This window comes from Paroedura picta, chromosome 1 (genome assembly GCF_049243985.1).
Source record: "Paroedura picta isolate Pp20150507F chromosome 1, Ppicta_v3.0, whole genome shotgun sequence".
NCBI lineage: Eukaryota > Metazoa > Chordata > Lepidosauria > Squamata > Gekkonidae > Paroedura > Paroedura picta.
The window spans coordinates 33,257,887-33,285,239 of record NC_135369.1 but is presented as its reverse complement, the minus strand read 5'-3'; the positions used below and the strand labels follow the sequence as shown (position 1 = coordinate 33,285,239).

The window sequence follows — 27,353 nt, the reverse complement described above, 5'->3', positions numbered from 1 at the left end:
CTGGTATTCTCCCCTAGAAGGGTCTTGTGTTGAATGGGTGGGGAGCTTTGGAAGCTGTTGCCAGAATATAGTGGGCTTGAGGTATCAGTTGTCTAGTGGGGTACCACAGCGCCCCTACTGCAATATAGCAGGCACATGGGCTGGGGCAAATATTTTGGATTGGCATGCTTGTGTCACCAAAGCAAAAACAGGCTTGCTGGTTTTGCTTGCATGCGTATTTTGAAATAATGCAGTCATGAAACAAAAATCTAGTAACCTGTATCAGACTGTTCCAGCATAAGAGGAGAATGGTTTTACAGCACTAGAATGGGTGTTCAAGCCACACCTGCCCCCCCCCCCCAAGCCTTGTTTCTGGTTGCAGGATCAAGCATTGAGCATTTCCCATGTCTTTTGACAGTGTGCAAAAAGATTTGATGAACTGAAAAGCAGTGGAAATTCTCCGGTTGATAACCACTATAATCCACTAATGGCCAGTGGTGGAAGCCCTGTTGAAATGCTGGCCACTTATATAAAATCCTCACTTCTTGATGCTCAGGAAGAGTTACAGGAGCCTCCCAGCGAACAAGATGCCATTTCTACAAATGGTAGGTTTTCAGATAGTTTGTCTCTAGAAAATATCAGATTAAAAAATGGCATAAGCAATGCTACCGTAAACCTCCCAGGAAATTCAGATGCTCACTCTCAAAGTGCAGGTCTTCATTTTGAAAATTTCGATCCATCCATTTTGATATCTTTCTTAGCTGGCCTGTTTGGTGTTCAAGGCACGGAAATGGGGTGGGGTGTCTGTATCCCTCCCACTGGTATTTTGATTCCCTTGTAATTCTAATAATATGGGTTACTTTTTAAAGCTTTAACAGCTTTATAATCCAGAGGGTTCAAAAAACAAATAATTCAGAGCTTCAAAGACTGATTTTTTAACGTACTCTTTAAAAGAAGCATGTTGATGTTTGTGCATAAACTGGACAACAGGGCTTTATCATTCTGCAAAGACCTCTATACAGCACTAGAATGGTTGAAAGAGGTTTTTGGTGACTGAAATGTCATGTGGCACATTAAAAATTAATGGATTTATTGTAGCTTGAGACCCTTCTGCTGGTTCAGATGGTTGGTTCGTCTAGCTCAACGTTATGTGCCCTCATTGTCAGCAATTCTCTAGATCAGGCTTTCTCAACCAGGGTTTCAGGAAACCCTGGGGTTTCTTGATGACCCTGGGGGGCGGTTCCGGAACAGTTGGGAGTTAATTAATTTTTAATATATATTTCAATTTTTTAAAACATTTCTAGGGTGATATGACTATATATGGTCATGTTGGCCCACCTGCCCCTTCCCAAACAGCCAATGATTGGCCTGAAGGGGGTGGGAAGGAGAGGTGCCCCAGATGGGCCTATACACAGCCATATTCTGCAGACAACTGCTGGGGTTTCTCAAAGCCTGGAGAATGTTTCAGTGGTTTCTCAGTGGTCAGAATGTTGAGAAAGGCTGCTCTAGATCTTAGCCAAGAGAAAGATTTCCCCAGCATCTGCTGTCTGAGAGCGTTAACTGGAGATACCAAGGATGGAACCTGGGATTTTGCATGTAGAATGTGCTCTACCATGGAGCCGTGGCCCCTCCCCAAGATACCGAGAGAAGACTCATGGAAGTTGCACGCACAAGGTAGCTAGAATGGCAGATGCAGGAGAGAAGATGATGAGGGATATTGAGAGCATGCAAAGGGGCTTCCGGGGCAGAAGAAAAGACACTAGAGGGAATGACATTCACGTTCACTTACAACTTGCTGAATAGGTCATTAGATATGGATGATTTGTTGAAAAGTTACTGGCCAAAAGGTTGGCTGTGGGTTTTTAGCGCTAGCGATAGTTCCTGGGTAGTTTCTAATATATAGCTCTAGTAATAGGGAGACATGACTTGCATGCTCCAGGACAGCCTGATCTCATGAGATCCCCGAAGCTAAGCAGGGTCGATCCTGGTTAGTACTTGGATGGGAAACCACCAAGAAACTCCAGGGTTGCAATGCAGAGGGAGGCAATGGCAAACCACCTCTGAATGACTCTTGCCTTGAAAAGCCCATGGAGGGTATCCGTAAGTCAACTGTTGCTTGACAGCATTTTCCAAGGCCAGTCATAGGGAGCCAGCCCAAGGGTGTTTTTCTTTTTGCTTCATTTGCTGTAGATATCTTGTTGCCCTAATAGATCCTGGAGTTTGTCTCAGTGCTGTCAAAGAGATCCACATGGGGATCACTGTTTATTTGAAACAGAAGGCATGTTTTGAATAGCAAAGGCAGCATTAGCTGGTTTGTTTATGCCACATTTAAGGGCAAGTCTACCAGACAGGAATTTCCGTGCTTGCCTGTTTTCACTTTTAAGTAAGAAATAGACAATGCATGGAATGATATTTGGGGAGGGGAAAAGGTGGATAACCAGGGTGAACAAGTTAATTGATAGAGCATGCGTGCGATTCTTTCTTTGTGTGTTGTGGGTGGAATGTGTGGACATTGTGCTCAGAGGCAGGGGTTTGCCAGTGTTAGAAAGTGCAGCAGCCTGTTTTCATCTCCACATAGAGAGAATGTACTTGATAGGCAGCTAGTAAGATGCTTTCTGTGGTGTGTTTATTCCCCCTACTTTTTTCTTTTGAGACAAGCCATTTGAGTGTGAAAGGATTTGGTTCCTTGTTATCTTTTCACCTGGAGTGGATTTAATTGCCTTTGAAAAAGTATATGAAGGTCTCCTTCTGGCCTTGTCTCCCTTGCCTCTGGGTGTGGGACCACCAATTGCAGACACGTATGAGATGTCTCACGATGTCCTAATATTTTTTCTCCCCCCTTGTATTTAAGGAAGGCCAAGTGTAGCTTCCTCAAGGAATTGCTCTTCAGAAAGTGAGAAATGCCCTGCACATAAAGGTGGAGAAAATGCTGATGAAACACAAGGGTAGGAGGATGGTTGTTTGCTTTGGGGAAAGCTAGGTAACCCTGAGATCTGTGAAATTCTGGTTGTTAGACACATACACCCCACCCTGCCAGCTTGGGATTTAGCTATGCATATTTGGTGGGTTTGGGGACATGTGGGTGTTTGTAGAAGGAGCGGGTGTTGCTGGCCTTAAGGCAAGAAGAGGCAGTGTGTATTAAGTGTATTCCCTATTTAGTTTCTAAAAAAACAAATGTACAAATTTGGGAATAGCCTAGCTATTCAAGAATGTGCAGATTCTTCCTTAGTATTACAATCTGTTCCAGCTCTGGGAATCAGGGAGTTTTCAAGTGTCCCATATTTCTTCCATCTTTAAACAGTCGTCATAATGAAGGTCTGGGCAGCACTGAGAGCTCTGAGCACAGTTTGGGGTCTCCCCACTATCTGTGGGGGTGGGGTGATATTTAATTCTGATTGGGTGGCATATCATTCTTTTATTGCAGTTGTGCATCTGCTCACAGGGAAGAGGGACATGTTTCCATATTAAATTGCTGCTTTATTTTGCAGCTTCAGCATGGACAACCTTTTAGTTTTTATTAACAGACAACCCCCCACCCTCTGTGTTTTGGAGGAAGGCAATAAAATGCCCTTATAAGGGTATCTTCTCCCCCCCCCCTCGTGTCTCATGTAGATTGTGCCAAGCTTTTAAAAATGTTGCCTATGATGATCAGTGATGATCAGAGATGATCAGTGATGTCTCTTCTACCTTTGCCCTGCTGACATTTCTACTTTGAACCCTGAGAAAACCAGTCAAGAGTTCACAGTACTTTTCTAGGCTGTCCCTCAATAAGAAGGCAGATTACAGTTATCCATCTTCCCTGAAAAGCTGCTTGTCTACCAAACTAGGCTTCCACATCTGCAGCCATGGGGAATATGGGAATATATTTGTGTTTTTGCTTTTGGTTTGGGGATAAGGGCCAGTGCTCCGCGCATTGACTGTGACATGCATGGGCTCTGTAACAGAAATATAGGAGTTCCTGAGCCGTCAGGGTAGGAATAGTTCTCTGAGCCCAGCAGCTTTTATAAGGCCCTGGAATCCTTCTCCAATATCTAGTGACCTGTCATATTTGGCATTTCCAGAGCATGCATATAGGATTCCCGCTCTTGCAAAACTTTTCCACAGGAAGGGTATAGATTGTATGAGCATCCCTTTGCCTGTTTAAAACTTTTTTTGTTTCTCTCCTCAACTTCTTCTGAAATAAGAGACAATCTGCACGTGCAGAAGCTCTGTGTGCAAATTGCTTTGTGTCCAGGATGTTGTTGGGATTAATGAGCACAGGAGCTTTATCCCAGAGCAGTGATTCTGCTGGAAGGGTAGCGTGAATTCACCCAGTGCCCTCTATCCTGGAGCAAAAGCCTCTTGCAGCCTGTCTTTATAGCCTGTTATCAAAGGAAACGAAATCCAGAACATGCACAAAGTTGCATTCCTCATTATGTGAATGAGTTTACATTTTGTAGCAATTCCTTGCTTGTCATTTGTTTGGGGTCAGTTACAGTGAAATGGAAATGAAGCAGCTGTCCTGCCATCCAAATTCTCCACAAAGCGGGGGGGGGGGGGGAGAGATTTTTATCTGTTTAATATACGTAACATAAGCATGTTTTATATAGCTTATTCTGTATTTTAAATTGTTGTTTGCATACATTTTGTGTTTTTGTCAGCCCAGGTGTTAAGCAGAGGATTATGCTGTATATCCAGTCATTCTTTTGACTCTGGAGATTTCAGCATGGATTTCCCACACATAGTGAAATGCCCCCTTTGTCGCCATAAGGACTAGGAACATGGCAATGTTTTTAAAACTTGGGACCAAAGGATACATTACAGCAAATTCATGTAACAGTGACCTGAATCTTACAACAACAACAACAACAACAACAGGGAAATGCTGCTGCCAGAGACTGTGAGCTGAAGTGGAAAAATGGCAGCAGGGTTTTGTGCTGCTTTGCCCTTAACCCTTTGACTCACAATTGTCTTTTCTGGGTGGTTTTCCACCAACAGCCGACAGAGAAGCCAGAGAACAGTTTAAGAGTTCCTCAACCCTCCTTCCTTTCATTCCTCCATTCAGACCTCCAGTTTCTTTTAGCTGCGTTTCATTAAATAGAAAACAAAAACCAAACAAACTGGGGAACTGTTACATGGCAGCCTGTAAGAGCTAGTTTGGGTCAGATTCTCAGAAAGTGGAATTCTGCACCTGCGGCCACATTCATCCATCTTCCTGTTGTTTATATGAAACTGTTGTATACGCATCAGAGGTAGTCAGACTGCGTCCCTCCAGATGTCCATGGACTACAATTCCCACGAGCCCCAGCCAGCGAATGCTGGCAGGGGCTCGTGGGAATTGTAGTCCATGGACATCTGGAGGGACGCAGTTTGACTACCCCTGATATACACGGTCCTGATGAATGCCCTCATGTATTAGGTGGAGGTGCCAAAACACGGGCTTCCCCACAGCCAGCCTTTCTTTCCCTGTGTGTTTTTGGGGAAGCCGAGATTTGGCAGCAAATTTTGCCGATTACTCTACCACAGTATCACGCTGTGTCAAAATGGTTCCAGTTTACATTCTTGTCATGTTTTAATCTTCCTCCCGCATACATACTTAATTAACATCTTAGTTACATCCTCAGATATCTATATAATTGCCATGCGGACGTGTGCCAAAGACGCCATCTGGGTGATTTTTTTTTCCCCTTCTGGGTATATGCTGCAGCTAGACTTAAAACCTAATTGAGGGGTAATGGAACCATTCCTGAGGACAAAGCTGAAATAATGTTCTTCCTTGTGACTTGTGTTTCTTTTCAAACAAAGGCCAAATATGGTGATCCATGTGTGTGACGAAGCAAAAAATCTGAAGGAAGATTTTGTTTGCCCACGCGATCTTTTGATTTCTGAAATGAAGTACTTTGCTGAATATCTGTCAATGGACGCCCAGCGCTGGGAAGAGGTGGACATTTCTGTTCACTGTGACGTTCACATCTTTAGCTGGTTGATAAGATATGTTAAAAGGAACACTAAGGAGTATGAGGTGCATGAAATCCCCGTCTTAGGTAAAAGAAAATCTATTCATTTTTGCTGCAAGATTCCCTTTCTGAAAAGCCTGACTTCTGATCAGACTAAATGTCTGTGTGCCAAATTTTTTTGCAAGGTAAATTTCCCTGCCCTGGTCCCTGTTGGGTCGCAAAAGCCCGGTATGTAGCAGCCGGGGACGCTGATGTTGGCTGGAAAGATTGGGGTTGTTAGCTGGGTGCAGCTAGTTGGCTGTCTGATCTCCTGAGGATCGTTAGGAGGTCAGGGACGCCAATACATGTTTGCACATGCCAGAATTTGCAGGCTGGCTCTAGCCATGGCTGCAGCTGCTGATTTGCAGCTAACCAAATTCAAATTCTAGAAGGAAAAGGAAATCAGTATGAAAAACTGTATATTTCAGGCTCAACAGTTACAGTCTGAGCATTGGATGCTTTGTTTTATCCAATTTGGGGATTATTGTAAAATAATCTAGAAAGCCTCCTTGAGTGAGAATGTCCAGAGGTTTACGTTTTGGAAGATGTAGAATCATCTGAAGAAGTGAGCTGTGGCTCACAAAACTTCATAACCTGCCACAAATCTTGTTAGTCTTTAGACTCTTTTATTTTTCTACACAAAGTTTTAATCTTATTATTATCATTTGGTTGCAATCCTGAAAATACTAGAGGCTTGCAATTCTTACATTGATTTCAGAGGCGACCGTGCTGAAATCGATGGGACTCCCAAGTGCTCCCGTCTTATTTTCTGTTGCTTCCTCTCCTGCACTTACTCTTCTTCGAGTAGCTTGAATGCCAATAAAGGTGACCATGACAATGAAAGTAGTCACATGGTTCCATAGTGAGCTGCTGTTGACATCTCATGGCCAGGCTAGGTGAGACAGGGTCACAGTCAATGCTGCTGTGTTGGAGTCCAGGTCTGCCCCAATTGTGCACTGGATGAACCATCGGCCTGCTCCAGCAGAGTTGTTCTTAAGTATGGTTTTAGGAGCAAAAAGAACTTAGCTCCTCTACAGGTGCAGAGCGGGATCAGCTTCCCTTACCTACATGTCTCAGTAGCCATAAATCAGGTCCTTACTTAGGTGCTTAAAGGCAGACTTATGTTTAAAGAAATGGGTCTGCCACCTTCATATACGTTCTGATTCTCATGGCACTAGGTGTGAAATCTAAAACATGTCATTTTTCCATTTTTCCCCTCAGCCTTAAAAGAATAAAGTTCCTGGCCTTGATTTTTAGACTGTTTCAACCAATAGCTTGAAGAAAATATACCCTTGAACTTGCATTTCATGAAATTGTTTACATTTACAAGCTTGAGTTCCCTCCCCCCACCCCCCAGCTATCAAACTTGTTTCTACATGGAGTACAATATTATCAGGCTCCAGTGTCTTAATTTACACCTGGTTATCTGGCCGCAGTGCTGTATTAAAAAAATAAATTTAATTTACACCTGGAGCAGAATGGGGAGGTGGAATGGGCTACGCTGCTTCTGGCTGTAGCCCCATTTTTTCTTTCTCCCTCTACCCTTAAAAATATTCCCTGCAGAACCCCTCAAAACTCTAGCATGCCAAGTATTAAAATGGCTTATTATGTTCTCAGCTGTACTGATTTTTAACTGGCAGGAAGACTTTTATGAGAGCAGCCTTAAAAGTAAGATTTCTCTCCCCCCCCCACCCCCATCCTCAGTCTATCTGTTCTGCTGCCTCAGAATTTCACCTAATTCTGCTGCATTTGTAGCTTGATATGCCTTCAGGATGTAAGTTTTTAGAACAGGTTTTCCATCAGTCCCCTCTGGATGACTAGCGGTGGTGGTGGTGGTGGGGAAATAAGAGGCAGAGAGCTGTTAAGGCCCAGACGTGGCCAGGATGAAAAGATTTGCTTTGCTTTTCAGAAAATGCCACATCAAGATGTGTACTAGTTCTGTAGATGGGACCAAGCTCAGTTCCTTCTCTTGCCTGCTCCTGATTTCTGGAATGTGGATTTTGCAATGCAAAGGATCTCTTGTAGTGTTTCTTTTTACAAATCATGCAAGTGAGCTTCAGTTACTGTCAACAGGCTTTACACCTTGTTCTTTTGATTCACTTTCTAGAGCCAAGCAATGTCATTTCAATTCTCATTTCCTCGGAATTCCTGAAGATGGATTCCTTGGTGAGTATACAGACAGGCTGGGGATTCTGAGGCATAGGAGCTCTCTCCGTCAGTGGAGCAGGCAGCAGGCACCTAGTGCATGTGATCCAGTGCTTGTTTAAGCATCCGTGTATGTTACCTCTGTGATGGTGCTGTCCTTAGAACACTCATTACAGAAATCATGGGCACTAAAAAGAATGAATATTTCTGCCTGATGTGACTTTTTTAAATAGCAGTTCTGCAACTGAGAGATGCAAAAAAATCCTAAACTAAGAGAATAATTATTAATGTGGGAATAGTTTGAATGTGTATGTACTGAAGAACTGTAGTTGGAGGACCGAACCCCTGTCAGTTCTGGCTCCAGGTGTGCTTCACCCTCCACCTTTGTATTGGCATACCATGTAACACATATTCATAAGACTATTAGATACGCCCTGCTAGATCAGCCAGCTGGTCTGTCTAGTCCAGCATCCTGTATTGCACAAGGGCAAGGCCAGCAAACAAGGCACAGAGACTCAAGGCTTTCTCCTTAATGTTGCCCTCTAGGCCTGGGTATTTAGAGATTTGATGCCTCTTGATGTGGAAGTTTGGTTGAGTCATTCTGACTAGCAGCCATTGATAGAGCATTTCCCTATTAATGTGTCTAAACCTGATTTAAAGCCATCCGTTCTAGTGGCTATTGCAGCATTGACTGGTAATGAATTCCACAATTTAATCTCTCGCTAAGTGAAAAAAAAAACTTCCCTGCATGTTTAATCTAATGCCCATCGACCTTGTTGGGTGTCTCCGAGTACTAGTGGTAAAGGAGAGGGAGAAAAAGTTCCCTTCGCTTTCTCTGCTCCATGCAAAGTTTGAAAAATCTGCATCATTATTTAGATACCGCCCTTACAAATAAGCCTGCTCAAACTTGATAATAGCAGCAAACAGGAACGACCTGTCAGGAAATCAGGAAGGCCAAGAATCCAAAGCAGAAGCAACCGACAGAAAGGCTAAGGTGTGTTACAAAAAATGAAATGTTCATTAATCAGATTTGCTGGTAGAAATCACATGCGTATATTAAATGATTGTCACAGTGCCAGAACGTGAACCATTTTAAATCACGTTTTCAAATTTTTCCTCAGTGGCATGAATGTTTTCTGAATTTTCAAAACTTGGGAGGACCTTAGAGAATCACAGCGGAGGTTTCACTGAAGAAAAAGAATAGGATTTTCTTATGAGGACAAGTTTTGAAAATTCATAAAACATTCCTGCCGCTGAAGAAAAAATCATTTGAAAATGTGATTTAAACTAGCTTGCATTCTGGCATTGTGACAGCAATTTGACGTGTGTGTAATTTCTACTAGCAAACCTAAGTAAGGGACATTTAATTTTGGACCACAAGATAGTCTTTCTGTCAGCTGCTTCTGCTTCAGCTAACCTGAAAATAATCTGCTCAAATTGTTCACATATGAGTGTACTGATGATTTTTGAACTAAACGAGGGGTCCCCATGTAGCTTTCTTTTGCCAGGGTATGTGGGGATTCTAACCCCCACATTATTATTGTTGACTGTGTATCTTAGGGGTTTTCATTGGGGAATTTTTATCTGTCGTAACCCACGATGAGCCTTCTCGGGAGTGGCGGGCTAAAAATCAAATAAATAAATCAATCAAATTATTAACCCAAGTTAATAATTCTTTAGAAACCTCTTTTGCTGAGCTTGAATGCCAGGGTTTGAACCCCTCCCATTTGTGAAGGCCTCATTCCCCTATTAAGTGCTCTCCCCTTGTGGATCTCTCCCCCATGTGCTTCTGTGGCTGTGTTGTGGCCGTGGAGGGCATCCCTGCATTGCTTCGGTTAACTTTATCCTGATCTGCCCATGTTATGACCTCAGGCAGGGTCTGACTTTAGGCTGCTGGCTGTGGCGTCTGCATTGTTTGTCTGTTTGTTTTTCACAGGTGGAAAAATGTATTCACTATTGCCACAAAAACATGAGTGCTGTTGTAGCCACGCCGTGCAACATGAACTGTATCAATGCTAATCTCCTGACACGCATAGCTGATCTCTTCACACATAACGAAGTGGAGGAGGTGAAGGACAAGAGAGATAAATTTAAGAGGTGGCACTTTTTATTCCATGGCAGTGTTCTCCCCGTCCCATATAGCAGCTTGTCATCTGCCCTTTTGTCTTCCTTTAGCATTGTTCACAGCCACCCACTGATTATGTCTTACGATGGTCTGGTGATCCAAAAGGGGTTTTGCATCCTTGTGATGTTGAAGTGATCTGTGAAAGTGTTTGTAGCAGGAATGGTTGCGATATGCACAGGTGCAGCTGGGCTTTGCACTTGAGTTTCTGAAGAAAGCAGACACCTTCCTTCATGCTGTGTGGCCGCCATTATGGTGTAGTGGTTAGAGTATTGGACTAGGGCCAAGGAAGCCCAGGTTCAAACCTCATTCCCCACAGGGGGAAAAAAGTGTATAAATATCTAAATAACTGCTTTTAAAGCTGTTGTATCCCAATCACCTAAGGAGAGGATGGAAGAATTAAGGGCCCTTATGGAGCTTTTGCAGTTCTGCAGGGCTTATAAAATGGAGGTCCTTGACCAGGCATTTAGTTGAGGCCGGGGTAATTAAGATCTGGGACCCCTCCTCAACTCAGCCAGGACAGCTGGCTATTCCCTCTTTAGTCCCCCTGAGGCACCGGGGACGGGAGCAAGGGTTGTGTGTGTGTGTGTGGGGGGGGAGAATGAGGTCTGTGTTTGCTATTGGGGAGGATTATGGTTTTTAAGGCCGGGATTGTTTGTACTGTTTTTTTGTTGATTGTGGGGGTTTTATCGCTGTAACCCACCATGAGCCAGCAGCGGGTAAGAAATCAAATCAATCAGTCAATAAAAATAAAATAAAAAAGAGCCCTGCTGGATCAGACCAGTGGTCCGTCTAGTCCAGCACCCTGTCGTACACGCTGGCTAACCAGTTCCTCTGGAGGCCAACAACAGGGCACAGAGCAGCCTTTCCCAACATTTTTACCATTGAGAAACCCCTGAAACATTCTTCAGGTTTCAAGAAACCCCAGAAGTGGCGCAAAGCATAGCTGTGTACATGCCCTCTGGGGCCTCTCCCCTTCTCACCCCCTCCAGGCCGCTCCATTGGCTATGGGGTGGCAAGTTGACATAACCATATATGGTCATAACCATATATGGTCATTTAACAAATTTTAAACATATATAAAAATATATTTTAAAAAACTTTCACCCATTCAGGACACCCTTCCAGGGCTGCCAAGAAACCCCAGGGTTTCACAAAACCCTGGTTGAGAAAGCCTGGCGTAGAGGCCTATGCATTCCTTTATGTTGCCTCCTGGCTCTGAGATTCAGAGGATCAGGGCCTCCCAATGTGGAGGTTCCCCTCAGTCACCGGGGCTAGTTGCCCTTGCTAGACTTACCCTCCATGAATCTATCTAAAGGTAAAGGTAAAGGTATCCCCTGTGCAAGCACCGAGTCATGTCTGACCCTTGGGGTGACGCCCTCTAGCGTTTTCATGGCAGACTCAATACGGGGTGGTTTGCCAGTGCCTTCCCCAGTCATTACCGTTTACCCCCCAGCAAGCTGGGTACTCATTTTACCGACCTCGGAAGGATGGAAGGCTGAGTCAACCTTGAGCCAGCTGCTGGGATTGAACTCCCAGCCTCATGGGCAAAGCTTTCAGACGGCTACCTTACCACTCTGCGCCACAATCTAATCCCCTTTTAAAGCTGTTTGTTCCTCCAGTTACCACTACATCATCTGGCTGCGAATTCTACATGTTGATCACTCTGTGTAAAGAAATGTGGTTTTTTTCCCCACAACGCGCACACACACATCCATGCGCACACACACTCATCTTCAGTCTAAGACAAGCTTTCTCAACCAGGGTTGTATGAAACCCTGGGATTTCTTGATGGCCCTGGAAAGGTTTCCCGAATGGGTGGAAGTTAATGTTTAATATGTTTTTTAAATCTGTTAAACATTTATCAGGTGATATGACCATGTATGGTCATGTAACCCCCCCTTCCCAAATAGCCAGTGATGTCCCTGAGGGTGGGTGGGAAGGGGAGGGGACCCAGGGGGACTTGTACACAGCTATGCTTACCCCAACCCTATTCTTTACCATCTCACCCTCCTCTCCTCCATTTTGTCCTCACAACAACCCTGTGAGGTGGGCTAGGCTGAGAGGTTGTGACTGGCCCCAGGTCACCCAGCAAGCTTCCATGAGACATGTGGGGATTGGAACCTGCATCTCCCAGATCCTAGTCTGGCACTTTAACCACTATACCACTCTGTCTCTCTTACTGCAGCTTGTAAAAAAAGTGCTTCGTTCCTGTTTTCTATATAAAGCAAAACTTTAATTTTAAGCAACTTGTGTTTTCTACTTTTTAAAAAATTTCCTTCTTCTCTGGTTAATACCGACAGCAAACTTTTTTGCAAGAAGATAGAGAGGTTGTTTGATCCCGAGTACCAGAACCCAGATTCTCAGGGCAGCGCAGCAACGCTCTACAGGTACGGGGCCGTCCCCCCGTCTCATCCAGCCTTGGCATGCTCCTCTTTTCTGGGGCAAAACCTCCAGTTCCAACTTCATGCTGTAATCTCGTGTCTTTGAATAGGTGCTGTTTATGTAAGAAACTTCTAATTAAGGAAACTGAAAGAAGAATCCCATGTATTCCTGGGAAGATCAACGTGGATCAGCATGGAAATATTATCTATATTCACATAAGGTGCAGCATAAAACGTGTCGGAATAATGTATAATCTTGCCGCATTCACTTTTAAAATTTATTTTTGGGGTAGATTCTTTAACTTGTAGATTCTTTGATTTGTAAATTGTTCAACTATCAGGACTGTGACAAGCCCAAGGTCACCCAGCTGGCTGCATGTGGAGGAGCGGGGAATCAAATCTGGCTTGCCAAATTAGAAGCTGCCACTCTTAACCACTACACCAAGGTGGCTATTGTGACGGAAGATCCAAGCCAGTCCCTTGAATCAAACTGACTTCTGAAACTCATTGGCAGCCAATGTGACCAATCTAATATCGGTGTACTTAAGAGTGCCGTATGAGATGATTTGCTCCAGTGAGTGAATGGGGGTAGTATACTCTGTTTCCAAGCCGTATCCAAGGGCAGCCTCCTGCAGCAGAGTCCCAGAATTAGTAGGGTTTATGAGCATGATGAAAAGGTGGAAAGGCACTCCTTGTAACGGCACCAACTTGCTTTTCCAGGAGTAAGGTCAGGTCCAAGAGACCTACCAGGCTCTTGAAAAGGTCTGTTAATGTAGGAGGCGATGAACATATTGATGAATTCCAAAGCTTACATCTCTCTCACTCGGTAGTATGACCTAGGATGGATTTTCTCACTTTCTACCTCTTTTTTGTGCATACAAGAAACCCACCACAAGAGGGCATTAAAATGCAATTTTCCAAAGAACTTTCCTGAGTTTGCCTTTTAAGCATGCAAAAAGCAGATCTGGGTAAGTTAATACTTATGAGGCTGAGCAGATGAGGTGCAATTGGATGCTCTACTCCACGCACCCCCACTCCACTTCAAGAGATGGAGCTGGGAAATGGATGCCTTTCAAGTCCTTTGTTTCCAGCCTACTTGAACAGTACCTGTTACTTCTTCAGAAGAAGCCTGGGAAAGAGACTGCAGGTGATTTTAGGTCCTGAAGCTGTCCCTGTTTCTAAGAGAGCATTTTCTCATGTTCCTCCTGAAAAGTTCTAGCTATTTGCCTTAGTTAGGTGCGGCCTCTTCTGCCTCCCTAGGTTTAGGGAAATTTCTCCAGGCTGTTGGGTTGTTTTTGTGGAGACCTTGTTACTCCACTCTTCTTGCAACTCCTCCTGGAGATGCTGAACTTCTTACAGGCAGGATCTAAAACCCTGGAGTCCTTGGCAGGGGATGAAATCGATTCCCAGGCTTCAGGTCCTTGTGCTTCCCCCAGGTGACAGTGTTTTTTCCCCCGTAAGGAACTGATAAACCTCCAAGTGGCCATCTTCCTTTGAAAGGCAGTGGAGTTGCTCAGGCGTAACAAGGACTGCATCTGCCGCCTCCTAGGCAGCCAGTGTTTCTCTGTTGCTTGGTTACAGTCTTGGCAACAAGAACAACTGTCTGAACCAGTAGCAAAGAGTGGTGACCTCAAGGCACAGTTTCCTAGCAAATATTCCAGTTCATTCCTATCTAAAGGAGGTCTGGGAATCAATTCTTCTGACTATGCATGTTGCTTATCAGAATTGGGCGTTAGTTGCAGACACTGTCTGGAGCCTGGCCAGATCAGATCAGCAGCAGATAAGAAAGTCTTTTTTGGAGACACTCAGTCCACATATTTTTCTGTGGCTTGGGGGGCCCCCAGGAGGATGTGGAAAGTGCCTCCTAGTGCAGCCCCAGCCAATTTTTCCTTCTGTTAAAAAAAACCAAACCAAACCTTGCCTCTTGACTGATGGATAGGAGCCATGTTTGGACCACTGACAAGTCCACAGGTAGAAAGGATTCATCGCACAAGCAGGTTCTGCCATCAGGACCATCTTAGGTAGGTCCATTAAGAATCCTACTCATGTTTGTTTCATGGGGCTTCCTCCCAGGAGAGTGTTATTAGGCACTGCATTGTTCAAACTATTTTGTTTTAGAAAGGGGAGGAGGGCAGAGAACTGCTTGTTGCCACAATTTGAGCACTAATGTCTCTCTCTGTCTTGTCCATCTGATGGATTGCTTTTCTTTGTACACAGAGACAAATCTTGGGATGTCCATGAATATTTGCTGAGTCTTTTCGAAGAATTAAAATCTTGGCGAGATGTATATTGGCGTCTCTGGGGAACTATCAATTGGCTGACCTGTTCAAGATGTAATCAAGTGAGTGCTGGTGTGTTTGTGGGAGGGTTCCCTTTCAGACTCTTCTTCCAAAACTGTAGAAAACAACACTTGTTACACTTTGTAGAACTAAACTTTTGATCATCTGGCAGGATTGGATAGCAGACATTATGACCAATTTAATTTTGCAGAACTGTTTGAGATTACGTGGACTATGGTGTCATCAATATTGCACCCCCACCCCCCACCAAGCTTAAGAACTACGGCTCTTAGTTTGCATGCCGTGATGTACAGTCACTAGCCACTGTGTATCTCCATGATTAGGCATACTGTATGTCATGTTTAACCAGGAAAAGTAGCTCTGGAGAGCGATGATGATGTTTTTCTTAATGCCTCTCTTTTACAGACATTCCTGTGTACTGAATTCTCACATTGCCAGTATCACACCCAACCAGTCTTCTTCTCAGGCGTCACAAATGCTCTTGGTTCCCCCGGCACTGGAGTCTATTCCTGCTGTAATCAGAAGGTTCTTAGGTTTGATCCTGCCCCACTGCCAAAAGTAGGTCTTTGGGAGACGATGCTAAGAATTCCGTTTTGCACTGCATAGGGGGAACTGCCCTAGCCAAGTTCCAGCAAAGAGGTGGAGTTAATGCCAATAGAGTGGGGCTATCAGTGCTTTGATTTCTGTTGTTGAATGAGTCAGAGCAGATTCAGCATTTTTTTCTCCTGTGAAGCCAATCGAAGAAAGTGGTAAAATGTAGGCATTTCATTAAATCTTGATTTTACTGTCCAAAGGACATGATGAGGAGTTCTTATAAATCAGATCCAGCATTCTACTTGCATTGATAGCAAGCCAGAGGACACCTGCAATGCAGGTTAGGGTCACACCAAGGAAATACGGTAGGGAGAGGAACGCTTGCCAGTCTTCTTCTCCAGCCTCTCATGGTACCAGGGCAGAGACATTGCTCTGGACAGGGCAGACACAGGCTTTGTACGGCTATCAGTTTTGGGTGCTGGCAGCACTGAGGTCACCAATATTCCCAGAGTTGTGTCTCCTGCTCCTCTTGGAGCTCAGTGGAGTCTAATTCTGTGGAGTCCATCCTGCAAAGCAGCTGTTTTCTCCTGGGGTCCTGATCTCTTTAGTCTGGAGATAAGATATAATGATGGGGTGTTCCCAGGTCCCACCTAGAGACTCACATCCTTGTTTAGTGGAGGGTCACTGCCTCAGTAGAAGAGCCTCTGCCTGGCATGCAGATAGTCCGAAGTTCAATCTCGGGCATATCCATTAAAAGGATCAAGTAGTGGGGTCTCTGTAAGACTTCTGCCTGAGAACTGCTGCCAGTCTGACTAGACAGTACTGACTTTGATGAACCAAGGGGCTGAGCCCAGAGGTGGAACCACAACAAAAGCCTCCCTGTCCGAACAGGTCCACTCTCCAGGGCAGCTATTTTCTCGGGGGGAGGGGGGTGATCTCTTTAGGCTGGAAAGGAACTGTAATTCCAGGCGATTCCCAGATCTCATCTGAAGAAGGACATCTCTACAGCACTGCCCGTTCCAAACTCCAGACTTCGCTCCACAAAGCTCACAAGGGCCTGCTAGCTAGCTCCCATTGCCTTTCGGTGCAGTGGGCTTTGCTGCTAGTCACTAAACACTCCCTACCTGATTGGCCCTCCCTAGGAGTGTGCTGCCAATAGGAAGACAGCATTGTCCCATTAAGGGATAATCAGTTCCAATTGCTTGTAGATAGGGAGAAAGTACTGTCTCTATGGGGGCCAATCAGTTCAAATTGCATGGAGATAGGGAGAGAGAGCACTGTCCCAGTGAGGGCCAATCAGTTCAGATTTCAAGCTCATAGGGAGACAATACTGTCCCAATGAAGGCCAGTTCAAATTGGGTGCAGAGAACTATCTGATTGGCCGTCCCTGGGGGTGTACTGCCAATAGAGAGAGAGAGAGCACTCTCCCAACTAGGGCCAGTCACGGGGCTTATCTGTCCTCCTCTTTCTGCTGTTTGCTAGATGGAAGAGGTTGCCACAGCCCTTTCCCAGCCTACATGTATCTCAGGCAAGGAAGGGAAGTCAGCTGCTTTCTTTGCCTCCTGTATTTGTTTCAGGTTTCAGAGCTATGCTGGAAAGAAGCATAGATAAGCTGGTACAGGAAGGCAGAGGGAATCAGTATTTCAAAAATAGAATGCTAAGGGACAGCCACAATGCAATGAATGTCTTAACTTGAGTCCAGGTAGTCAAGGGTCCTTTCAGGCAGTGCAAGGGCATCAGCAGAAGGGGCAGGTCCACAACTTAGGCCTCTGAGCCTCAAGTTAAAATAGGCAGCAGCCTCTCAGTCCTCACTCTGTGATGACTCAGCAACTGTCTTGCTAGCATGGTGTGGTGCCTTTTAGACTGGTGCTCTCTTCCAGCACATAACTGGCATTGCTTAATTGGCTCAGGTGAGCCAGCTGGCAAGGCAGGGAGCTGCAGCTGGAGGCTGGGCCAGGACCCAGACCCAGGAAGGTCACAGTGCACATTTATGTGCTAGCACCCGTTGTATTCCTGGGTGCCTCTAGTAAATAAATAAAAACCAACTAGTGTGGAACTGTGATTTGTGCTAGCCGTGGTTAGTGATTATGCCGGTGTTATGCAAAGTTGTGTAACCTGGTACCTCTGTCTCTTTTGTCTAAACAAAAGGGATGTAAAGTGAGGGATCACGTGATTGGCATCCCTGCTGGAGGCGAAGGTGGGGATGCAGTGCCCTATCAGACTGCCAAGATCCTGAGTGACCTGTGTCAGCACAGAAACGTCATAGTAGTGCCTTTTGAGAAAGATCAAAACAGGTAAGATACAGCTGTATTGTAGGTTTCTTATACAATTTTAGTCTCTTGGTAAAATAATTCCCAGATTGAGGCATCGGCAGCTGTGTAAGCTTCTGTGTTATCCGTAAAGCTGGCCCGTAACTACAAGAGCCTCTTGTGGTGCAGGGTGGTAAGGCAGCCGACATGTAGTCTGAAGCTCTGACCATGAGGCTGGGAGTTCAATCCCAGCAGCCGGCTCAAGGTTGACTCAGCCTTCCATCCTTCCGAGGTCGGTAAAATGAGTACCCAGCTTGCTGGGGGGTAAACGGTAATGACTGGGGAAGGCACTGGCAAACCACCCTGTATTGAGTCTGCCATGAAAACGCTAGAGGGCGTCACCCCAAGGGTCAGACATGACTCGGTGCTTGCACAGGGGATACTTTATCCTTCCTAAACCATTGTTTCTTTTAAGTGATTCTGGAATTGGGCTTTGCGAAGAGAAGAGTATTGAATGCGATGTGCTTTTGGAGCCAAATTCACCATGGGGCCCCAAAACAGGAGAAATTAATGCTGTGAGTAACTCTTCCTTCCACTTTCTTTTATACTTGTCACTTCCCAGTAATTCCAGCACAGGATTAAGGGATTGATCCAAGCATTTGCAACCATTTATTTATATACTGCTTTTCTCCCCATTTCAGACTCAAAGCAGCTTTTAGAACAATATTCTCCCCTCTGTTTTCTCACAACAGCCCTCTGAGGTAGGCCAGGCTGAGAGTTTGTGATGTGCCCCACGTCATGGGGATTCAAACTCGGATCATCCCTGGTCCTAGTCCGTCATGCTGTCCACTACATCACGGTGGTCCTGCAGATGTCCATGGGCAAATGCTGGCAGGGGCTCATGGGAATTGTAGTCCATGGACATCTGGAGGACCACAGGTTGACTACCCCTGCAGTACATGACACTGGCTCTCAAGCTGCCATACGTGGAGGAAGTTTGTGGAAAGATCTATTGTATCTGTCTTTCCTTCCCTAGCAGCTTCTCCAACACCTCAAAAGCTGCTGCTGAATGTTAAGGGCAACTTGTATTAATTTATTTCCGAAATGTATATCCTGTCCTTCTGCCCTTACAAGGTCCTCCAAGGCAGCCGCATGATAGGGAAAAGCCCCAGGCCTCTGCCAGTAGACACACACTTAATAAGTCCCCTGGGCTGTAGGCTGACTGGCTGTTGGATTGCCCAGCAGCAGCTCATCTTTATTTATTTGTTGGCTTTTTATCCCCTTTTTAAGAACTAGACTCCCAAAGTGGCTTGCAATAGTCATAACATGCAATATTTTTAAAAAGAAAAACACTGTCCCTTTAGAATTTAAAACTATGACTCCAAGGGACCCCAATCTTTGCCTGTTTTTGCCCACCCAACTCTCAGTAACAGGAGGGAGTCCGTCTTGCATAGTAGCTGTGGCTGAGAAGGGGCCCCTGTCCAGATTGGGCTTCAGTTTATTTAGTAAAGTTAATTTACTCCTTAATATGTTTTTGAGCCTTCTTTTTGATGTGAGGCATCTTCAGTCAGAGTGGGAAGATGGATGGGTGGTGGGTATTGCTTTACTATAAACCAGTTGGCCCAAGGGAAGCCACTGCCTTGATCTGAGGTCTTGTTGCATCGGAGGAACCGGCTACATTCACTAGTGCTCACTTTCCCTCTTGTTTTCCCCTCAGTTCCTTTCTCTGAAAAACTGGACTCTGCAGCTGGTAGGTACATCCCGGTGAACCTCATTCTGTAGGGTGGATCCTGCAGACCTCTTCCGCTGACGATGTCTCCTTCCCCTGGTTCTAGGAGTCTTCCCTTGACACAAGAAACTGCACCAGGAGAAGACTCCTGGGGCCAAGGGAGAAGGCCCTGCTGCAGGCAAGACAGAGCCATGGGGTCCAAACTACTGCCCTTTTCCATTTTAAGTATTGCCGCATATTAAGTGATCATTTGCATCACAGCATCTCTGATTTCTCTGCTGATAGGGAGAGCTCTCAGGACCCTGGGGATGGGGGCAGGGGCCTGTGCTAGGCCAGTCGTCTTGAGCCTGAAGGGAAAGGCAGCCTACAGAGCAATAAAGAAGCACTTCTGTAATCCTGGGACAATGCTAATGTATAAATGCTAAGGGGGAACCCTTGATGCAGTTTTTGCACAAGCATCTCAGTTCCCAAACCTCCAGGTGTGTGCAGAAACGACTCTGAACTCTTCGGAGGAACACCAGGCTCTGCACGATAGGCAGACCCTTGCAGGGCATTTGCAGGATGGGGGCCAAGTCCTAGTCAGCCTTTTGGCAGGCATCCTCAGGGCCCTTGGAGCTGGTCAGAGGTGGTGGCGATTCTGAAGAGGCCTCTGAAGAGGTTCCCTTCAGCTCTCCTTCACAAGGTTTAAGTCCTCAGTTAGTTTGTGTATTCAGATAATGCCCTGCTCCAACCTAAGGGCTCTGAACAGCACATTCCATATTATTATATATATTATTATATATATATTATATTATTGTAAAATAATCCAAGTTTAATCTGCTCAAAGAAGTGGGGATTTCCTTTTTTAAGAAGTCCATCTAAAAAAATAATCTGTCACCCCCAATAGCAACGTTGGTGGCTAAATTCAGAAGAATTGTCATGCCGATCACTTGCAGCCCCCCCCCCTTGGTCTCTTTATTAATTAGCAGTTTGGTGTGGCTGCTTTGAAGATTGGCGGGTTGGTTGCAGGTGGGGAGCTTCGATTGTCTCCTTCCCCCAAAGCTCCTGCTAGGAGGGGTGCTGATGCTCTGCCTGCCAGCCCTATGCCAGGGGTAAGCAACCTTTTTCGGCCCAGGTGCTGAAAAAGGCATTGTCCGTTTGTCTGAAGATGCTGGTGTGCAGGCAAACAAAAGGAGGGTTCTCCTTGTCCAAGCATGTCTGGAGCAAACCAAGTCCCAGCGGTGGAGCCAGGATCTCTGATCTGGGAGAAAATGACTGATGTAAGCCACATGTTGGTGCCTTTTCTAACTGCCTCATTTTTGTGGGCAGAGATCTGGCCCTGGGTGGTCTGATGTGCTGCTGGGAGCATGCCTGCCGGGATACGCCCTCCCTTTCAGATGTCCTTTCATTTCCTGTAACCCCTTCCCAGCTCTTCAGAGCCAGCCGTGCAACCTGCCAATGAGTAAAACCACACAAACCTTCCCAGTCCACCTGAACTACAGATATTTTGCATTGCGTCTCATTTGGTTACAAATGCATCTTTGTACTTGGAGGTGATCAGCCAGGGGCAGGGTTCTCTTTTGTCGCTGGTGCCATCAGGCAACCTACCCATAGCAGCAGTATTCTTTTGGGAGGGGGGGGAGGGACTGCTTTCTGCTGCATTAGAAATGTATCTCCTTCCCCCTTAATCTGGAATCTTGATATCCCCCTCCCAAGTATTAGTGAAACTGCACAAGCTATGACTACATTGGCTAATGAAGAGGTATGTTTTTTAGAAACGGTTTGAATAATGCCTGCTTAGAAAGGCCAAGCCATTGTTTTTCAGTATTGCTGTCTAGCAAGCCTGAAAATCCTTAATGGTGGGCAGCAGAGAAGAAGGAGAAAGGAAGGCTCTCTCTCCCTTCTAACGTTTCTGCCTTTGTGGTGACAGAAACAGCAGTTGTTGCTCTCGGAAGATGACGAATATACAACCGGCTCCGAGGTCACGGAGGATGAAGTAGGCGACGAAGAAGAAGTGTACAAGAAACCGGGTATGTCCTTCTCTCTTTGTGGCAGTGCAAATGATCTCTGCCAGCCGCAGAGGACTCGGGTAAGAGAGGGGGGAGGTTAACCTTCTTTGAAACTGAACCCTATCACAGACTGGCTTCCCAATCTGTAAAGCAGGGGTAGTCAAACTGCGGCCCTCCAGATGTCCATGGACTACAATTCCCAAGAGCCCCTGCCAGCGAATGCTGGCAAGGGCTCCTGGGAATTGTAGTCCATGGACATCTGGAGGGCTGCAGTTTGACTACCCCTGCTGTAAAGTTAATGGGCCTGCTGGACAGAGTGGTTTAGCATTTAAATTGGCATTGATCTGTACAAAGGGCAGACAGTGTGAAAAATGCTGACCTGTGTGCGGTTTGGTGTGCCATTTTGGCATGCGTGAGATCCAAAGCATGAGAGGCCCATGTGGCTTTCTTCTGGGACACTGATGAAGAAGAGGACTTGGGTGTCACTTAGACACTTTGCCCCCCCCCCATCCCGATTGTTCCACCTCACAATCTGGAATTGTTCTCCAATGCCCCGGAGAGAACACCGTCCTCTGCAGTGTTCCAAAGAGCAGAAGCAGTAGTGCTGGTGTTTTGTACCCCACTTTTTACTATCCAAAGGCGTTTCATAGTGACTTACCATCACTACCCTTCCTCTCCCCACAACAGACACCCTGTGAGGTAGGCAAAGGCTGAGAGAGCTCTGAGAGAGAGAGAACCGTGACTGGCCCTAAGGTCACCGTGCAGGCTGCATTGGAGAAGGAAGGAGTGGTTCTCCAGACTGGGGGCCGCTGCTGCTTGTGAACGTTGTGTACAGAGTTTCAATGCCTGTTAACAGACTCTTAATATGAGTCGTACTCTTCAGGCATCCTCACCTTACTAGTTTGGGTTTTAATTGGGGAATCTGGCTTACTTTGGAAAGCTCTGAGGGGTTGACTTTGTTCTGGGTTGGAGGCCTTACAGGGCCGGCATGGTGTAGCGGTTCACAGTATCGGCCTCTAGTTCTGCTCTTCGGAACACTGCAGAGGGCTGTCTTTTTTCTCTGGGGCACTGGAGAACAATTGCGGAATGTCCAGTGGAATGATCTGGGCTGGGCCAAAATGTCTGACAACTCCCACCTCCCACCCATATCTACTCAAACACTGTTACCCGAACATTAGTTTCATGGGAACTTTCATGAGTAGACTTTAGTGGGACTCTGAGTAGGCCTGTTAGGATCGGCTAGGTAAACCTTCTAACCCTGTGGAAAATTTTCTGCTTTGATTTGTAAGTCCTGAAATGATGTTGTCAAAAGCATGCCTCACAGTGATGTTTAAAACTGGTGGTTAGTTCTCCGCCTCCTTTGACAAAATGCAAGTGTGATGCAATGATCAAAATGGTGGTCTAGCCCCAGGGAGAGCAAAGTTCAAAGCTTTATTTGGCCCTGCCAGATGGCAGGGGCCCATGGAAATTGTAGTACATGGGCATCAGGAGAGCCGCAGTTTGGCCACCCCTGGACTAGAGGCTCTTACTGGTTGATGCTTGCCTCCCTGGTTAGGCTGATTTGCTGTGCATCTCCACCAAGACGACATAAAAATTGTAGTGTGTCTTTTCAATCCCAGGATAAATTTAAGTTGGCTGACACCATTGTTTTGTGGGGCAAGAGGCTCGTCTTTGCCCCAGTTTTTACAGTGTTAACTCAAATAACGTTCTCCTGATTAGCAGGAAGAAAAGAGAGACCAAAGAAGTTAATCAAACACCCAAAGAAGCAAGGCTCTTCTCCCAGCATCCCAAAGAAAGAAAAGGTATTGGAGAAGGTAAATTGGAGGCATGTAATAATTCACCTAAGTTAGCAGTGAGGACTGAGGCCTCTCCTTTCACCTGCAGCTGAAAATATATTCCTCAGTATTACATGAAAGCCCATTTGATTTAGCTTTGAATCTGAGGCCATGTATGCTTACACCGGCATTTTATCTGAGGAAGGGTGCATGCACATGAAAGCTCATACCTTGAACAAAACTTTGTTGGTCTTAAAGGTGCCACTGGACTCCAGATTTGTCATTCCATTGTCATCAGAGGAATTTTAAGTCCTTGTAAAGTGCATAGACAGAGCCTCTTCTGGCGCAGAGTGGTAAGGCAGCAGACATGCTGTCTGAACCTCTGCCCATGAGGCTGGGAGTTCAATCCCAGCAGCCAGCTCAAGGTTGACTCAGCCTTCCATCCTTCCGAGGTCGGTAAAATGAGTACCCAGCTTGCTGGGGGGAAAGCACTGGCAAACCACCCCGTATTGAGTCTGCCATGAAAATGCTAGAGGGCGTCACCCCAAGGGTCAGACATGACCCGGTGCTAGCACAGGGGATACCTTTACCTTTAAAATGCATAGAATGGCAGCAGCTAATTCTGTTGAAATTTTGTGATGACCTAGCCTTGTTATGTAATGTCTACACAGTCCACCACCCCTCTTCTATCTCAGGAAGAACTTTGAGTGATTCAACATCCTGCACATTTAGGCAGGTAGTACTGATCCATAAAAACTTTAAAAACCTTTTACTCTGTTTTGTGTTTCTCCTTTTTTTTTGGCAGTCTAACTCTCGAGATGCATCTCCTTTTGTGTAAGTATTAACCCCAAAGATCTCTAAAAAGCACAGAGGAATTCAAAGTGAATTTTAAACATTCTGATTTGGCTTTTAAAAAAGTGAACCTCCATGTTCAGGGGCAGCAAAACTTGAAACCTACAGCATGGGAGCATTGTTAGCTTCCTACCCTCTTTGTAAGCTCCCTGGAAGCATTTGAATATCAAGTCTATGCTTAGGTACACTTTTAATCTTCCCTTGCAGTAGTGGTGATATCCTCAACAAAGTTTGTTTGAAAATCTGCAGATGTGAAAGTTATATACATGCCAGATTTTGGGGTGGATAATATATGAAGAGTATATATGTCCATATATCAGTTAATGCTGACCAAAAATACATTTTGTATTAATTGTCATTTCTGCATAGCCCCATGAAGAGCACATTGTAGCCGTCAGGTGTGAATATTAATCCATGCACAAATAACTACCTCTAAAAGAAAGAAATGTTGTAGCTGGCTTTCCAGCCATAGCTTGGCAAAGAGGACAGAGGGCATTTAAGGTCTCTGTCTGCAGACCAGAACTAATGGTGCCCCCCTCCCCCAATTCTATGAGCCAGCTCTTTTCTGCGATTTACAACTGCATTCCTAAGAGGCTGACTCAGTAGTCCCCCATTTCACCCAGTTGCTGACTTTCTTGAGCTTTGGTTTATTGGTCCGTTTTCAGCCTATTTCCAGCTCTAGACATCTGTTCAGAACATCCATTGCCTTATCTTTGTTTCCTTAGGGTGAGCATGCAACAGAGTAAATGGGATGCTTCCAGATCTCTGAGGTTCAACCAAGATGCTCAGAGAGAAGAGGGTATGACTTTAAAGAAAAAAACTTTTCTGGGCTTGTGGGGTGTCATGGGATTTAAAATATTTGCACATATATAATTGCAAAAGGTTGATTTGTACAAGTCTCTGCTGGCTTGAGGACCCTACGTGGGCATGAAGGTAGGATTCAGATTTTTTAATTAGGATTACCCAGCATGGCTCACCAACACCTCTCCTCATGCCCACCAAGTGTTTAGAGAAAGTGGGGCCAGGTGAGGCTCTTTGCCTACCAGACTTCTGATTGGCTACTGAAGATCCAATCATCTAGGCCAGGGGTAGCCAAACTGTAGTTCTCCAGATGTCCAGGAACTACAGGTCCCATGAGCCCCTGCCACTGCTGGCCACCCAATCTAGGCAGATTAAAATAATGTTGTTTCAGTAGCTGTTGTCACCACAATGTTGATTTTATTCTTCCTCGTTCCGAGTGTATTTTTTAAATAGCTTCTCTTCTCCCCGGCACTCGGGCCTCCTGTGGCTGCCTCTACCTCCTGTGGCTGCCTCTACCTTCTATAGCAGCCATTTTGTGGTTGTGGCCAAAACCCTGTGTCAGAGTTCCAAAGGCTCAAGAAGGTTGGGGCCCCCTCTTTTAAGTGACTCTGCAGAGAGCCCTCAGTGTGTGCTTCATGCTATCTGATGCACGTATTTGAAGCATCCTTACTGTGCTTAGTGGATATGTATTTGGTATAGATAGAATCTGTCCCTCTCCAGGAGTGTTGGGGCTTGCTGGCATTCCCACCAGTCTGCAATTCGCAGGATTCTTTGAGGGAAGCCATGGCAGCTTAACTGGTGGGTGGAGTGGGGGGAGGAAAATATGTGGTTATTAGGTTCTGTGCATAATTGTGCTATGAGAATAAATGTGGCCGTAGCTTTTAGCAGGAGTAAAGGGTGTGCTCATTTTTCCGCCTCTTACAGCTAAGCTAATCTGGTACGAAATTGCCTTTTTTTAACATGGATATGTTGGGTTTCTTGCAGATCAACGGAGGATGGTTGAGATAACTGGGTACTTAATAAAAATGAGGCTGGGAGAACTTGACCGAGCAAAATCAAAAGAGAACAAAGAAGTGAGTTTTACTCATTAACGTTCCTGATGGATTTTGGCTCAGGATAGGGAGCCCTGGTCTTTCCTCTTCACCCCCTGCAGTTCTGTGACATAAAGATGATTCACACTGGCCTGAGTCTTGGTCCGGTTGAATAAATCCCAAAAGGTGCAGGGCTTTTGGTGTCCTATAAGAAATAACATAATTGAATAGCAGATTCTGCCCTTTGCATCCCTGTTTGATATTTTGTCCCCCTTGTAATCGAAATACAGTGAGGATGGGTAGTTGAAGTACTGGGTGTGACAGGGTTGTTCATTCATTGTGGGATGAAGGAGGGAAGGTACAGAAAAATGAGAGGAACATGGGGGTTAGGGAGGGGTGAAGGACCCGCAGGTCTGTGGAACCTCTAAGTTAACACTCCCGAGGAGATCAGGAGGGCGATTGTGACAATGCCAGAGCTCTGTGTTCCTCCTGATATTTCATATGTGCAAAGAGCCAACCACATAACAAAACTAAATCTGATCAGCTTCTGTCGGAATTTGAACCCTTTCCTCAACGATATTCCAATCCGGATGTTTTACTTCCATTTCAGCTCCCTTTTTTGTCAGATATACTCTAATAATACTTTCCCAAACTATCTGTAGCTACTAACCAACGCAAGCTCCTCCATGTGTAAATGGTTTTGACCGTCAGATAATCATTTTTATCGTTATCATTATGCTGCAATGCAGAGCTTGATATCAGGGGGTCACAAGACAGATTGGTGCACCTGTCTGCCTCGCAGCCCAGCATTCTTCCTTCCTGAGATGGTTTGGGCATTTGGTATCAAAATCCTCCCCTCCCAACTGCTAGCCTAGAGATCTCCAGCTTCTATGCAATGGCCTTGCTTTCCGATACAGCTCAAGACTTCATGGTCACCGTGACAACCACAGGCCTGTCTTGGATGGCATCTGAGCCTTTAACATAGGCAGCAGCACACCTTCAATTTGGTGTCCTGAACAGGGGGTGTGTGTTCCCAGATTTGGCATGGAGATTGATTTAACTCTGTTGTGAGCACCTGGTGGTGTTGAGGCTAGACTGAGAGAGGTTCAGAATCTCTGTAGGGACAGGAGACCAGCTAGGCTGACGCAGCTGCTGAGAAAGCGGAGTGAATGTTTCAAGCTGCTCAGAGGTGGTTTAGCATTGCCTGCGTCTGCTGAGCGACCCTGGAATACCTTTGTAGTCTCCCACCCAAGTACTAGCCAGGCTGACCCTGCTTAGCTTCAGAGATCTGACACAGTGAGGCTTGTCTGGGCCATTCAGGTTGGGAGAGTTTTGTCCTAAGGAAGGGAAAAGAGTGTTTTCTCCACTCTTCATACTTGACTTGGGGCCAAAACGCAGTAAACCCTGAGAGATTTGTGAACAGGTCTTGCCAGTGCCTTTAAATAGAAATCTCATCTGTGTGGAGTGCCAGTCTGGATCAGGGCTAAGA

At 45.6% G+C, this 27,353-nt stretch overlaps 1 protein-coding gene across 8 annotated transcripts in view; it reads left to right on the top strand.

Moving 5' to 3' along the window:
* Positions 1–27,353, top strand: part of SANBR (SANT and BTB domain regulator of CSR) — a 43,569-nt gene that overhangs the window by 12,595 nt on the left and 3,621 nt on the right. For 4 of the 8 annotated variants that reach the window (XM_077332902.1, XM_077332892.1, XM_077332883.1 and 1 more), the window contains exons 4-20: positions 398–584; positions 2,831–2,924; positions 5,764–6,002; positions 8,062–8,120; positions 10,036–10,196; positions 12,525–12,611; positions 12,716–12,826; positions 14,823–14,946; positions 15,311–15,463; positions 17,588–17,733; positions 18,164–18,263; positions 19,406–19,438; positions 21,327–21,426; positions 23,125–23,219; positions 23,986–24,014; positions 24,758–24,831; positions 25,818–25,906. In XM_077332902.1, the coding sequence (XP_077189017.1) occupies positions 398–584; positions 2,831–2,924; positions 5,764–6,002; positions 8,062–8,120; positions 10,036–10,196; positions 12,525–12,611; positions 12,716–12,826; positions 14,823–14,946; positions 15,311–15,463; positions 17,588–17,733; positions 18,164–18,263; positions 19,406–19,438; positions 21,327–21,426; positions 23,125–23,219; positions 23,986–24,014; positions 24,758–24,831; positions 25,818–25,906 (1,881 nt within the window). The remainder of the gene's footprint in view (positions 1–397; positions 585–2,830; positions 2,925–5,763; positions 6,003–8,061; positions 8,121–10,035; positions 10,197–12,524; positions 12,612–12,715; positions 12,827–14,822; positions 14,947–15,310; positions 15,464–17,587; positions 17,734–18,163; positions 18,264–19,405; positions 19,439–21,326; positions 21,427–23,124; positions 23,220–23,985; positions 24,015–24,757; positions 24,832–25,817; positions 25,907–27,353) is intronic. The other 4 variants (XM_077332930.1, XM_077332911.1, XM_077332921.1 and 1 more) reach the window with 4 other exon arrangements.